The sequence below is a fragment of the Apodemus sylvaticus genome, chromosome 8 (assembly GCF_947179515.1).
Source record: "Apodemus sylvaticus chromosome 8, mApoSyl1.1, whole genome shotgun sequence".
NCBI classification, from domain to species: domain Eukaryota; kingdom Metazoa; phylum Chordata; class Mammalia; order Rodentia; family Muridae; genus Apodemus; species Apodemus sylvaticus.
Window position 1 is genome coordinate 87,968,805 of NC_067479.1, and position 14,841 is coordinate 87,983,645.

The 14,841-nt window shown below is 48.8% G+C and overlaps 1 protein-coding gene across 1 annotated transcript in view; it reads right to left on the reverse strand.

Annotated features, from left to right (window-relative positions):
- Window positions 1-14,607, reverse strand: part of Kcnma1 (potassium calcium-activated channel subfamily M alpha 1) — a 692,507-nt gene extending 677,900 nt beyond the window's left edge. The window contains exon 1 of the mRNA XM_052189881.1: window positions 14,185-14,607. Coding sequence (XP_052045841.1) covers window positions 14,185-14,565 — 381 coding nt within the window. The 5' untranslated portion in view covers window positions 14,566-14,607. The remainder of the gene's footprint in view (window positions 1-14,184) is intronic.
- Window positions 14,608-14,841: the final 234 nt, after the last annotated feature.

Below are 14,841 nucleotides of genomic sequence, written 5' to 3' on the forward strand. Positions count from 1 at the left end.
TCTGTAAGAAATATATAGTCAAGATCACCTGTGCACACACACACACACACACACAAACACAAACACAAACACAAATACCACATATATACCACATACATACACACAATGCACATATATCACACAAACACACACACATACCCAAGAAGGGCTAAACTCCCTTCCCAAGAAGGGTCTTGTGCAGGTGTGAGGGGTTTTGCTTCTCTTTGTTTCTGTTTGTTTGCTCTGGGCTGTGGGCTGCTGACTGGTGTGCCCCAGAGCAGCCTCGTACTCTGTGAATCTGCAAACTGTTAACATCATTTATCTGTGACAAGTGAAAACTTAATACGTGGCCCTGGTAACGTCAAATGGATATTATATAATCTAAAAGAGTAATTCCAGGAAGTCCCATTGTGCTGGCTGTTTATGGTTGGAGGGAACTTTGTTTCGGAGAGCACTCAGACTTTTGGGGATCACCCCTCCCTGTGCTTGTTCCTGCCACAGAGGCTTCGGCAGCTGGAAGGCTCCACTGAGCAGTGCAGAGATGATCAGTCTGGCTCAGGCCTGCCTTTTAAGATGAGTTGAGGTTAAACTTCAAAGTGAGTTGATTCTCGTGGCCTTCTTTTCAATCAGACCCTGCTAGCCTATAATCCCAGCCTATTTATAGACTACAATCTAAGATGACTTTGACTTTTCCCTACACCAAGAGTCAAAACAAAATTTCAGGAGTCACACAGCTATGTCATCAGAGGTAATAATAGGGTCACAAACAACTAACTCTGAATATTTCTTTTTATTTCTTTTTCTCTCACACAATACATCCCAAGCCCAGCCTTCACCCCCCTCCACTCCTCCCAGGTCCCTGCCACACACCTCCCTTCTACCCCAGATCTGATTGGGTTTTTTTTTTTCTCTAAATGCAGGCATAGTAGTATTTCCAATGTCCTCTGATTAAAATTTTTAATATTTATATTTTACTGCTTTTTTAAATATTTTTATTTTCTATATTCTTTGTTTATATTCCAAATGATTTCCCCTTTCCAAGATCCCCCCTCCCCATATGTCCCATAAACCTTCTTCTCTCCATCCATTCTCCAATCACCTCCCTCCTTTTTCTCTGTCCTTATATTCCCCTCCAATGCTAGATCAATCCTTTCCAGGATCAGGACCCTCTCCATACTTCTTCATGGGAGTCATTTGTTATGCAATTTGTGCCTTAGGTATTCAGGGTTTCTGGGCTAATTAATACCCACTAATCAGAGATTGCATTCCTTGTGTATTCTTTTGTGATTGGGTTACCTCACTTAGGATGATATTTTCCAGATCAAGCCATTTGCCTAAAAATTTTGTGAATTCATTGTTTCTAATTGCTGAGTAGTATTCCATTGTGTAAATATACCACATTAATTGTGTGTTGGTGCCTGGGTGTGGGAGCACCGGGCACATGCACTTAAGTGCATGTTCCCACAGAAGCCAGAGCCTCAGATCCCCCGGAGCCAGAGCGACAGGTAATGGCAGGGCCTGAGGACTGGGACCAAAGTCAGTTCCCTTCGATAGCAGCTCCTGCTCTCAGTCACCGAGCATCTTTGTAATACTGCTTCACACTGAAATCCTCAACCATGTCTCCTCATCAAAGTCAGCACTAAAGTTTTGGGAACACGTCAATCACAGTCTACTTTTTTGATTTTTAGTAGAGCAAAAGTCACTCCCTGGATCTGCAGCTTTAAGTAATGGAATTCGCAACAGGTAAAAATGTTATCTTTGAAATAGACCTAAGTGGCTTTGTACTTTAAAAATCATTAAATCAAGAACAATTTATATCTAAGAAGACCAAGACCCAGACAACGCCTTGTCGGAGACATGATAACTGCCCTATGTTTTGTGTCAACATCAAAATTCTGAGATTCTGAGCCCTTAACTCTCACCTGAGGGCAGAGGTGGGCTGGAGTTACCGCTCACTGGAACAGTGGTTGACACAAGACCCTGAGCTGAGTGCCCCAAACTGCAGAAAAATACAAAGAGCAAACCTCAGGAAAACACACTCTGGGCAGAAAGAGGGCCACTGCTCATTCTGCTGCTGGCTGTGAGGACCCAACCCAACAAGGCCAGAAAGCTCTCCAGGGCCTGAATGCCCATAGGAAGAAAATGAAAACTGTGATCAATGGGTCACAGCAGAAGGGGGCAGGGAAGTAAACAGACCCACAGACAGTACTGTTAACTCCAGAGACGTGTTTCGATTTGGAGAAACTTTTTTTCCCTGTTGAAAAAAGTGTGCATGTGTGGTGAGTGTGTGTGTGTGTGTGTGTGTGTGTGTGTCTGTGTCTGTGTCTGTGTCTGTGTCTGTGTGTCTTATCAGTGCTGGGGATTAAACCAGGCGGCCTCTGCATGTTAGGCAAGTGCTGAGTTGCATCCCCGGGCCCTGTTTTGAAGTTACCTCTCCACCCAGGTTAGCCTTGAAATCGAGGTCCTCTGCCACAGCCTACCAAATGTTAGATTTACAAAAACAATTATTAAAAAGTATTAGAAACAAATAAAATGGCCTTTGGCCTTCTTGGAGCTGGAAAAATGGTTTAGCTGCTCTTCCAGAAGACCCAGGTTCAATGCCCACCACCCACGTAGCTGTTTATAACCTTCTGTAACTCCAGTCCCAGTGAGATCCATCTTCTGGCCTCTACAGGCACTGCATGGATATGGCACACACAGAAACATGCAGGCTGACAAAACACCTACACATAAAATAATAAAACAAAAATGTAAAGTCTACCTTCTTAACTGTTTATCAGCATCTCAGTAGTAACAAATATATTCACATTGGTGTGTAAGTCTCTTCTGAACGCTATCATCTGCAAGGCTGAAACTCTGAGTCTATTATATGAGCGATCGTCCTACCCCGAGGAACCACCAGTTTCCGTGAGTTCGGCTATCCTAGGTGCCTCGCCAGAGCAGAGTCCAGTCTTTCATGTCTAGGTTACATCACCGAGCTCAATGCAATGGAGGTCTATACTCAAGGTCCTTGCCTCATACAGCCGGACAACAGCCCTCGTGTGCCCGCCCGCGCTACACTTGGCTTCTCCCTTCACCTTGGTTGCCTTTTGGGGCTATTATGAGTACCACAGATCTCAGTGTGAGCACACAGAGATCATTCAGGTCCTTGTTCATAAGGTATGGGACATAGACCAAAAATGTAAACGCTGAACCATGATAGCTAATTTTTAATTTTGTGAAAACCTTCCCTTCTAATTTCCAAGGTTCTAATTTCTCTACTACCTCTCCAACACTTGTGAACTTTCTGGATATTTTTTAACAATACTAATCCTAGCAGGTGTGAAGTATCTTTAAAAAAAATGCTTCTGTCTGGCCTACACCCTCATTTCTACAATGTTCTACATTGTACAGAGAACATGTAGTACTAAGGATTAAGTAAAGATGTAAAACACTGAAATCAAAAAATAAATCTTATGAGGAAAATAGGTTGTAAATGAATATAAGAAACGGATTTCTTCTTTTTAAGAGCTACGAGAACTGTTGCATTTTCCTGTGGGTGTGGTTAGAGACATCATTCCTGCCCCCTTAAAAATTCATCACCTGTTCTGCTGTGGTGCCGGTGGTTCACAGGCACCAAGCTCCTGTGGACTCTGAGAAGGAAGTGCACAGAGAGAAGACAAAGGGGAGCTGCCACTGGCCAAGGGCGATCCTCACAGGACCCAGTTAATTGAACAAAGTGTCCTGGAAACCTGCACTGCTGCAGAGACAAAATCCTGGTGCCCAGCGGTTTCCCACTGTTCCGCTCCACTCCTTGGAGGTGAGGCGACCTAATATACTCAAATAGGACCAAGAAGAGTGAGCTGGAAACAAATTCGGCCAGTCTCACACAGATCCAGCCTCCAGCTAGCTCCCAGAGAAGTATCATTGCTGCTGGTGTGACTGGCTCTCTATCCTGCACAACCTACTGGCTCCTGTATGCTCCTGGGGGTGTCTGTCTGTTTTCTCTTTTTCTAGCTCTTCCTTAAACTGAATTTTTAGTTAGCATGCCAAGAAATAGGTTCCATGTGACACTGTTTTCACACAAATATTCCACTGTGCTCCACTTCCTGTTTGTCCTCCCTCGGCATCCTCCTCTTCACCCTTGCTGGTCCCCGCCTCCTCCCTCTAAATAGTTTTGCCCTTGGCTTTTATGGCACATACACCTATATAGCCCTCTCTTGTTACACCCTTTTTCTCCCCTCAGACCTTTTCCTCCCTCTCATAATCCCATTTCTCCTTACACACACACACACACACACACACACACACACACACACACACACACAAACTCTTGCAGCCAGACTAAACTGATCTCCACAATCACAGCTATCAGGCAGACTGGAGACTAAAGGCTTCCAATGTCAAGGACTAGAAGACAAGGAACCTCACTGTCTCAGGAGAAGGGGAACCCAAAAAATGACCAGAGAGGACAAGATGCCTGCACAGAAGCATCCCAGGTCAGGTTATTTGACATCACCACAGAGTAGGCGATATCCATATATCACCTGTCTCTGCCATCCCGGCATGCACTCAGGGTCGGAAATCTACTACTCTGTCTGGACTTGTTCTGGGTATCCCAGTCATGGATCACAAGCAAAGAGAAATGGGAAAGCTCTTGCCAGGTCCATTCTAAGGTGGGCAGTGGTGGCCTCAGGAGATCATGGGCACTTGCCCACTTTGCTGAGGAAGCAGACAAGCACCAGCACTTGGGGAGACCTCCAAACCCCGACCCACCATGAGCTGTGGTTGCACTTGCTTAAAGTCCCTGTTTGTTGCCCACCAAACCCCTAGTTTACAAGCCACCATCCACACCAGTCCTCCCATACCCAAGTTCACTCCCAAACAAGGAGAGAGCATTTCCTGCTCTCAGGAGGACAGGAGAGCAAAAACAAGATATGGCAAGGGAACTGACCAATATTCAGACTCTCCACTTGTAATCTATGTATGTCAAAGGCAGAGCCATCATGCCTGAATGGCTCTCTACAATTCTGAAAAGAATATCTCATAAAATTATGCAGACATTGTGGTTGGCTGAGAGGTGGCTCAGTGGTTAAGGCTGCTCTCTGCTCTTTGAGAGGACCTGAGTTTTATTACTATTATTAGGCAGCTCACAACTACCTGTAACTTCAGCTCCAGAGTATCAGACACCCTCTTCTGGACTCTGTAGGTAGAATATATCCACACAGACACATGTGAGAATACATAAATAAAAATAATAATGATAAATATTTAAAATAGTAATATTAAAATATAAATTATGGCTCCAGATATCATCACGTATGGGAGAGATTTTATTTCAAGTCACAATCTTGCTCCCTCTCTCCCACTACAAGGTCTCACTGTAGAGCCACCTAGAAAGAATGATCCTCCTGTCTCAGCCTCCCAAGTGCTGAAATTACAGGTCTACACCACCACACCCAACTTTACAATTTAATTTTTCATTAAAAAACAATCTTTGGCTTTTCAAATTAAACTCTGGCCATAGAGGGCTCATGTGGCCCTTCCTGTAACTCTCTCTGCCTGAATGGTAGCATCGTGCTCTAGTGTGTATCTTTAAAGACCAACACTAAATGACACCAGGTTCCACAGAAGTGTCCCGGGATGAGCACTGTGGAAAAAGAAAGCGAGGGGGAACGCAACCAGATGGAAGGCAGAGAAGAAGAGGGGAACACTGGTGATCATTTTAAGGTGGAAAGTCCCTGGGGCTGGGCTCTTAAGAAAAACAAGTAAGAAATGAAACAGCATGGGCTAAATACAGGGGCGTCAGGGTTGCTGGCAACACCTGTGGTGCCAGCACTCAGGAAGCAGAGGTGGGAAGAGCATGAATTTGTGGCCAACCTGGGCTACATAGTAGTGAGACTCAGTCTCAGAAAAGACCACACACACACACATACACACACACACACACTCACAAATTAAAATGGAAAAACAGTTAAGGGCATAGCTCAAATAGTAGAGTACTCTCCCAGCATGCTCCAGGCCCTAGGTTCTATGTTCGGTACTTCAAAAACAAAGGCAAAAAAGAAAAGAAGGAAAGTAAATAAGATGTTTTAAATAATTTCAGTACTGGCCACGTACAGAAGCATCAGTCACACAGGTAATGAGACTGTACAGGAAGATGGGTCCCAGGCTCGGCTTGAGGACGTTAAGTATATCCATTCTGGCCCTAGAGTGCCAATTACATTTCCAAATTGGCAATTAGACATAATGTCCCAAAGACAATTACCAAATAATGCCAAACACAATGCAAATTCCATCTGAATGAAAGAATTCTTTTGAAGCTCTCCTTTTGCCCCTTGCCCAACTCATCCCCACCTCACATACAGTTGCCCAAGCGAACCAAGCCTTCTTCACCTACTGGTCAAGACACTGGGGTGGTGTGAATAATTAAAACCTGGGATGACTCAAGTAATCTATAATTTCATCACCAAAGCTTATCATCAAATATCAAGCCTGCATGTCTCTCTCTCTCTCTCCCCCCCATCCCCCTCCCCCTCCCCCTTCTCTCTCTCCCCTCCCCCCCTCTCTGTCTCCTCCCCGCCCCCTCAGCGCTTCTCTGACAATTGGCATCAAAATATCAAAAGATGGGGCTGGAGAGATGGCTCAGTCAGTCAGTAAGTTGTTTGCCATGCAGACATGAGGACCTGAGTTCAGATCCCTAGGACCAACCTACAGAGCTAGGCTTATGTGTGCGCCTGGACTCCTGCTGCTGAGAGGGTGAGTCGGGCTCATTGGGGACATACTGGCCCCCTCGCATAGACTACTTGGTGAATTCAGACCTTAGAGAGAAAGTGTCTCAATCAAAACAAGGCGAAGCTGATGAGTTGGCTCATTTAGAGGTGGTGGCTGAGCAAACCTGACCCCCGGGTGTAGTCCCTGGGACCCACATAAAGGCAGACAGACTCCTGAATATTGATTGTCCTCCACGTGTGTGCCACAGCGCACACACACAACAACAAATATCATTTTTAATGACTCAAGATTGTGCTCTGGACACACACACACACACAAGCAGAGACATGATTCTGCACCTACCATTATCCCCACCACCCTAAGTGCCTTGTGATTTTTTTTTAGATAACTCAATTCCTGCCCTCAAGGAATCTGAAGACCGCTCAGGGTCACTCACAGCCTTACACACCCCACAAGAAGGGACCTGGTTTTGCCTCAGCTCAGTCTGATGGTTCTGCGTCCAAATGGACAAGAGGTGAGAACCAGAACCGGTCTTCATTATTCCCTGCCCCGCCCCCTCGGCACCTGGCTCAGTTTCTGGCACAGTACGTATGCTCTGATAAAGGCAAAACCAGCGGTGCTAACATTAACCAGAAGTCCTGTGGGCCTCCAGGGCCAGGGGCAGGTACAGGGCCATTCTTCATGTGGCTGCCAGAGACTTGAGGAACGCTCCTTCTAAGTTCCCCTCCTTTGATAGTGGAACAGCCTAAAGAGAACATCTCAAGGAAAGTCCGGGACAGTTGGAGCTGTGAAATCCCTTCTAGTAGTGAGGGGGGTATGGCGGGGAGGGGACACTACTTTCACTGTTGTCTGCTAGAATCCTTGAAGTACAAAGGATGATGGCACTCTTTCCCCTCGAAGATACCTTTAAGGTGGAGGCTGCCTCCCATTTGGTAAAGTCCACCCTGTGTCCCTGTGGAAAATGCCCTGACTTGACCCCTTCCAGTAGGAGTAGCTCCCAGCTGAGCCCCTGGACCACCCCACACCATGTGGCACTGGATGTAGCCTTTAATTTTGCAAGATGGTGGTTTGGCTAACTTGCTACCCTGGACTTTGGGAAGCCACACCCCTCACAGTGTGACCAAACTGGCAAGAAGAACCCACACATTGGCATGCCACTCCCTGTAAACTACAGAAAGCCACCCTGGCTACCACAAAGCCAGCTCCAAAGCTCTTTGGGAGAGGACACCCAAAGAGACAGCTTAATACTGAACATCCAACCCCGGCAGCAGGCCCACCCTCCACCCCAAAACACCTCCTCTAACCCTCTCACCCTGGCTGCCTGATGTTAGCAAACCGTCCTCGTCTTGCCCATTCTGGCCCCTTCATGCCATAGGAGAGCTAGGAATGCGCATGCTCCATGATAAGCCATTTTGAGAGACGACCTGCCCTAGCTGTTCATTCTCATCAAGCTCTGCATAGCACCAGCAATGCCTGCCTCCTGCGGAAACAAAACCCCTCAGGCTGCTCCCTGGGCCTTCTGTCAGACCCTTTCCCCAGCCCTCCAGGTAATCCGTGTGTACATGAAAGTTAGAGATTCCTCCTTCAGCCCTTGCAGACAGAAACCTGAGCCCAACTGACATTCCTCAGACCTTCTTCTCACAAAGCTAGGCATATGAGGGTGGGACCCTGAATTTTCTTCTCACTGAGCCCAAAGCCAGGAACACACCAACTCGGGACATCTGGAAGGAGGAGGCACTGTTGGCCTACTCCTGCTGTGTACAGCAATGGAATTTCAGAGGTTCTGCGGGAAACTGGCCTTACCTGACCCTGAAAAATTTCTTCCTAAGTCTCTGAGTTCTCCATGATGCCCCAGGGCTGTGGTGTCACTGCACAAACACAACCCTTTCCCACGAACCAAAAAGGAGTCTCTCTAGAGGCTCCTCAGCTCGCAAGTCCTGAGAAGGTAGTGTTGGCTGCTGTGATTCACAGATTAGCACAGCCGTTGCCACTGAGCGCCTGGGCACCCCTGCTACCCACTTCGGGAAAGAGGCCTGGCATTATAATCCAATGCCATCTCAACTGCTTCAAAGAGAGGCAGAGAGAGAAGGGGGTGGTGGAAGTGAGGCCTAGGGCAAGCGCTTACTGCCTACGACTATGCACCTATGGAACAGCCCAGCCCAAAGACACAGAAGCTCGTTCTGTGGCAAAGAGGAGAGGCCAAGGGAAGGAGGGCAAAGGCTTGACCTCCCTTCTCTCTCAGGCCAAACAGCAGAGCGCCTCTGCCTTTCCTCTAGAAGAAGCAGCAGGCCCAGGCTTACAAGGAAAGCATGAACCCCATGTCTTCCCTGAATACTGCATTCAAGTTAGGGGAGGAATCATGTCTCAGTCTGACAGGAAGGAAACTGAGGCACCTCCACTGAAGTCCTTGCCAAGGTCACAGGCTGACTCTTGGCTACTACAAGGAGTATGGGTGGGGGATGGGGGATGGGGGCGTGGGGGGGTAGACAGATGCTTAAAGCAAGCTCCCTACCAGCCAGACTTCTGCAAGCCTACGATGAGATCCTCCCAGAAGAGGCTCAGCCAGGGCCCTCACTACCCATTTCTCCCAAGGTAACTTCAAGGGCAAGGGCCAGAACATCCTTTGGGAAATCCTGCTGTCGAGACTGCCAAGGAAAAGCTGGTCTGGCTGCACAGCACCGTGGTTAGGATACTGCGAGGCGGGGAGGGTAGTTCTGGGAGCTTTGACCTGCCTGGGCTACCAGGGGTGTATTGTACCCTCGTCAAGGACGTGTTGAACAGCTACATCTGCAGGTGCCTGTTACAGTGTTTTCCTTCTGCCAGCCCTGTTCTCTGAGACACCAACACCATCAAGGGCTGACCCATGCCTTCATCCTCAACAACACATCAACCATATTGCCAGGGCATCTAGGTCTTTCTTCACCTACCAGATCCCAATCACCCTAGCTCACAGCAATCCAAAGCCAGGAAACCCACTCTCAGTGTGACTTTGGACAGGTTACTGGGCTCTCGTCATCAGGTCTGGAGGCTTCTCTGGTTCCTAAATTCTATCTGTTCTAGACCGTGCCCTTCTGCAGCTTCTGTTTAACGGATCAGTGAAAACAAGCTTCAGACTTGGTAGAACTGTGGTGACTCTCACTTCCAAGAGGCCTGCTAGTGCCACGTGTTTGTTGGGCACTAGACGCCCTTGGTATTGATGCTTCTTCTAGGAATTCTGCAAAGTGAGTGTCCGTGGACTCCTCTGGCAGATGAGGAAATAAGGTTCACTGTCAGCCAAAGACACCCTCCTGAGTGGTAACAGCCTTTGTTCTCGGTCTATTTGTAGGTTCTAAAATATATATCAAAATAAAATAAAAATAAGCAATACAGTGGCGGCTCTGGAGAGGTGGCTCAGCAGTCAGAAGCACCTACTCATCTTGTAAAAGACCCAGGTTTGGCTTTCAGCACTTACGTGGTGGCTCACAGACATCTGAATCTCCAGGTCCAGGGAATCCAACCCCTCTTCTGACCTCCACAGGCTCCTACATGCACCTGATGCATTTCCATATACTCAGGTACATACACTAAAACAAAATTAAAATTTTTTATAACCAATGAGAACAAGCTGTCTGGACAAGACCAGGTCCGATCCCCCAGGACTGGGGGCTGACAGTATCTCCAGGGCCGCCCTAAGCGATTTGACCACCAAAGAGTACATGGAGGTCATCGATGCTGGCAATTGCCAGGACAAGAGGAAGCCAGGCACTGAGGCCAGTGTGGAATCTAGAGTTCCAGGGTGCTGATGCCGCAGTCCTGATTGAATGCACCAGACCAGACCCTGGGTAATTACCAAGTCATAATGGGATCTGATATTTATATTAGTCACGAGCTTGTCAGAGAAAATGTGTTGTTTTCTCAGACATAGCCATGGAGACAACACCTCAATAATTCACAACATGCAGACCATCCTCCACCAAGACCAAGGTTCTATAGGGATGATAGCCCTGACTGAGATTATCAGTTTGTCTACGCCTTGCCACATGCAGGTCCTGCAGCAAAGCAAAGGCCCATCCACAAGTGGCCTATGTCCCCAAACACTTAAAGAGAAGTAGACCACACGCTAGCGGATAAATAAAACAAGGGGAGAGGAGGGAAGACTCATAGGTGTCCAAGGAGCGGGAACCACCGTAAAGCTGAGCTTAAGATCCCCAAACCCCTCCGTCCTTCCATTCTCCTGTGTGTGAGCTCAAGGCAGGGAGGGGACTGGGACTTGCCGGGTCCAATCCTCAGATTTCCCAGGGACCTGAGAGGTTAAATGGCTTGGAGACTGCCTGGACAAGTTTCCCAGCTCGCTACAATCTAGGACCAGACTGAGCCCCAAAATTCCATGGCCAAATGACCAGCACACACTGACGTAATCCAGGGTAGTAGAGAGAAGCAGCAGTTTGAAAAACCTCAGCAAAGAACGGTGCTCCAGTCAGGGAGAGGTAGGGTGGTGAGATCTGTGTGCGCCTGTTGTTCGTTTCACTCTCCTACTATCTGAGACAGGCTGTGGCTTCCTAGTGCAAGCTGACTTAGAACTAACGATCCTCCTGCCACTGTCCTGGAGTACTGAAATTATAGGCACACGCCACCAGAGCTAGCATACATATTCTTCGTTACTCCCCTACTTCTCCCCAAAAGTTTACAATCCTTTAAATAATAATAACAATGAAGTCATTAGCTATGTATTATTTGGAGACCAAAGACACAAATGAACAGAGACCCACAAGGTATATGTCTACAGTCTTGGGTTCCTTTGACCAAAAAAATCTATGATGCAGACCTGGAGAACAGATGTCTAGGATTCCAGGCTCCTGCTGAAACATGTCTCCCCAGGAATTTCAGATGCTGGGAAGACACCTTCCCCCGGAACTCCAGCTCCTAGTAAGCCACAGTAGACCTGGATAAGGGCCAGGGTGGGCAAAGAGGCTTGAGGGTGGGTAGACATTTCTGTGGGAAGGTGGCAGAGGATTGCAGTTACACGTGTTCTAAACTCAAGCTGAACTCTTTATTCTGTTCTGAGTCTTGACAAAACTACAGAATACTTGGAAAGCAAAAAGGAAAGGAGTAACTGCAAAACAAATGCAGAGGCCAGAAGGTAGAAGGGGAAACTCCTAAAAATCCTCACCATCATTAGGTAAAGGGAGTTGAGTATACACACAATTTAATTGAACTAACCAAGAGGCAGGTATTAAGAAAACTAGGCATGATTCTAAATCATAGCACCAAAAATAGCTTGATGCTATCCTGACTGTTTTGGCTTTCAGTCTTTCCGACCAGCCACAATCATCTTTCCCTCCAGGATGATTCTGTATTGAAACTCTCAGTTGTGTGCACTCCACTGGTGTTGAAGCTAAAAAAAATACGTAGACGGATAGGTATGGATTGTTTTTTTAAGTTACTGTTACACAAAACCTATTTTCTGAGAAAACTGGCAAAAAGCTACTCTGATCATTATTTAGAAGAGAGATCCTTTGTGTAAATTCTTTAAAAACATTTCGTGACGATCACTATACTGGCACAGGGTACCCCCTAGAGTAAAAGGATGCTAGGCACGCCACTTAAAACCTCAGAAAGACAAAAAGCTTTCATTATGATCAAATATTCTCACTGTCTGAAAACAGAAGGTAGGTTTGGTTTTTTTTTTTAAAGCCAACCCCAGTTACTTTTATATAGAGAATAATTGAGATGCATGCAACTAAAGATAGTCACCCAGTCTCGGTATGGGAGGGAGACACTCCCAGGACAAGCTGAAGATGCAGGAGAAAGAATGCTGAATGGGATGCTATGACCAGGCTATGGTGAAGTCTGATCAGGCAGAAAACATCTCTGGGTCTGGCTGTAGGAACCTTGCTTAATCTGAGGGCTTCTCTGGAAGGCCAGTGATCTTTCTCCTTGAAAAGGAAGGGGGAACCTCCATCGTCAAGAAGGTGACTCCGAACAAAGCTGGCCTCTCACCATTGGAGGCTTTCAGAGCAATGCCAAGAGGAAGCAAAGAAGGAAGGGGGGTGGGGTTTCTTTTTCCTCCCTTATTCCAACACACCAGTATTTTCCAAAACACAAATGTGCTGCCACAAAACACAGCTGAGCCCAGCACCTACGGTGATGTATAATTAATGACACAGAGTGCTTCAGTTGCCCTTGGGTTTCGTAGTCAGCCTTCCCCCCCTTAGCCTAACTCTTCTCCTTAGCAGCTGCACGTGGCTACAAGTTGCTGAGCCCTGTGACGTCTCAGGAGGGTCCCAGGATTAACTTTACTAGAGCAGGTGTGAACATTTGGGAACCAAGATGAGTGTCTTGCACAAGCCCCCTAGAGATATCCTCTGCTATGCAGTCCTCTTGGATGAGAATTTCTCTAAAAGAAGGCACCCAGTTCGACTGCCTCTTTCTTCCCAGTTCTTTCTTCCATTCACTCTGTAGTTCTCTCTCAAACATTGGCCGCCCCTGGTCCGCCACCCCCAGCCAGTGTGAGGTGGTGGGCAGGGACCCCTCTAGGGATGTGGCCACAGCGCAGGAGTGAGCCTAGCAACCATACATCTGAGATGTGAGTGAGCCCTAGCACTGTGGGCGACTCTGCCAGGAATAGCTTAAGGCGACTCCTAGCCACATCAAGTGCCAAAAGGGGGCTGCGAGGAGCCGAGGTCCCTTGGACTCTGAGGCGTGCAGCCCTGGTGCTACAGATTAGAGCTTCTGGCTGAATTTGCTGGGATCCAAAGTGGGTGGCCTGGGAGGGGAGTGTAGAGGTGGCAAGAGTACTTGGGGTAGGGACAAATGTTCCACAAAGAAAATGTAAGGGATCGAGTGGGCGGTGACATCAGACTTGCAACCATGCCACGTTTAGAAAGTGACTCTCCACAGATTGACCCCATTCTAGGATGGGTCCTCCCAACTTTTTGTTCATCTCCGGGCCCCCCACTTTCTCCAGCCATGTTCCTCCCCAAGAATTCCCAAATGCAAAAGATTTTTCTCCCTTGCTCAAAGGACAGTTCCCTTCTTTGGGACCCCACGAACTGATTTCCCTAACAAAAAAGTATGAGTTGATCTGTCCCAACTTGCCCACCGTGAGGAGCCTGGCCGTAGCCAGTGAGTGGTGCCCAGCACGCACCCAGGGTCTTTCAGCTTTCTGTGTCCCCGCAAGGTTCCTTCTCCTCACTCTGCAACAACGTACCGGAGAGACACATGTCCCCCCCACCCGGCCGTAGCCACCAATAACCGTACAATAAACAGAGAACTAAAGCGGGGGTCTGCATCCCGGAGCGCACCAGCTGGGGTCAACTCCTCACCCCTGGCGCACAGACCGCTGTCCCAATCCGAGGACGCAGGGAGAGGGGAGAGAAGGGCAGGGAGCGGAGACAAGGCTGGCAGGGACGGCAGGAGGCAAGACAAGGTGCGGAGCTAAGAGGTGGGCTGCAGGGGATGCCGAGAAAAAGCTGGGATGGCGCAGGGGCGGGCGCCCGGGGCGCGCGTTACCTTCGTCTTGCCCCCGCAGTGGCAGCAAACGGTCCACAGGTACTTGAGCGTCCGCCAGAGCAAGATGATGAAGAGGCCCCCGAAGAAAGTCACCATGGAGGAGGCCAAGAAAGCCCACCACATGCGTTGGCCCCGGCTGTCGCACGGCACCTCCATGGTCACCGGGATGATGAGCGCATCCATCTTGGGCTCGTGGACCGAGGACGAGGAGGAAGAGGAGGAGGAAGAAGAAGAAGAGGAGGAGGAAGAGGAGGAGGAGGAGGACGCGTCTAGGCTGAGATGGTTCGCGTGGATATTGCTGCTCATTCTAAGACCGCTGCCTCCGCCGCCGCCGCCGCCGCCGCCGCTGCTGCCGCCGCCGCCGCCGCCACCGTTTGCCATAGCTAGCAACGGGCGGCAGGCGCAGGGGCTCGAGGGAGCTCCTCCCGCCGCCAGCGCCACCCCGAACACCCATCAACAGCCATGTTGCTGCTACTGCTGCCGCTGCCGCCGCCGCCGCCGCGGAGCGCCGGGAGGGGGGCGGGGAGGCGCCTGGGCTCGGGGCGCTGTGCGCGACCTGGCGGGGTGTGCGGAGATATATACAGCCAAGCGCCGCCGCCCGCCCTCCCCCGGGCTGCCGGCCGGCCCGGGGGGGAGGGGATGAGCGCGGGTGGCTCC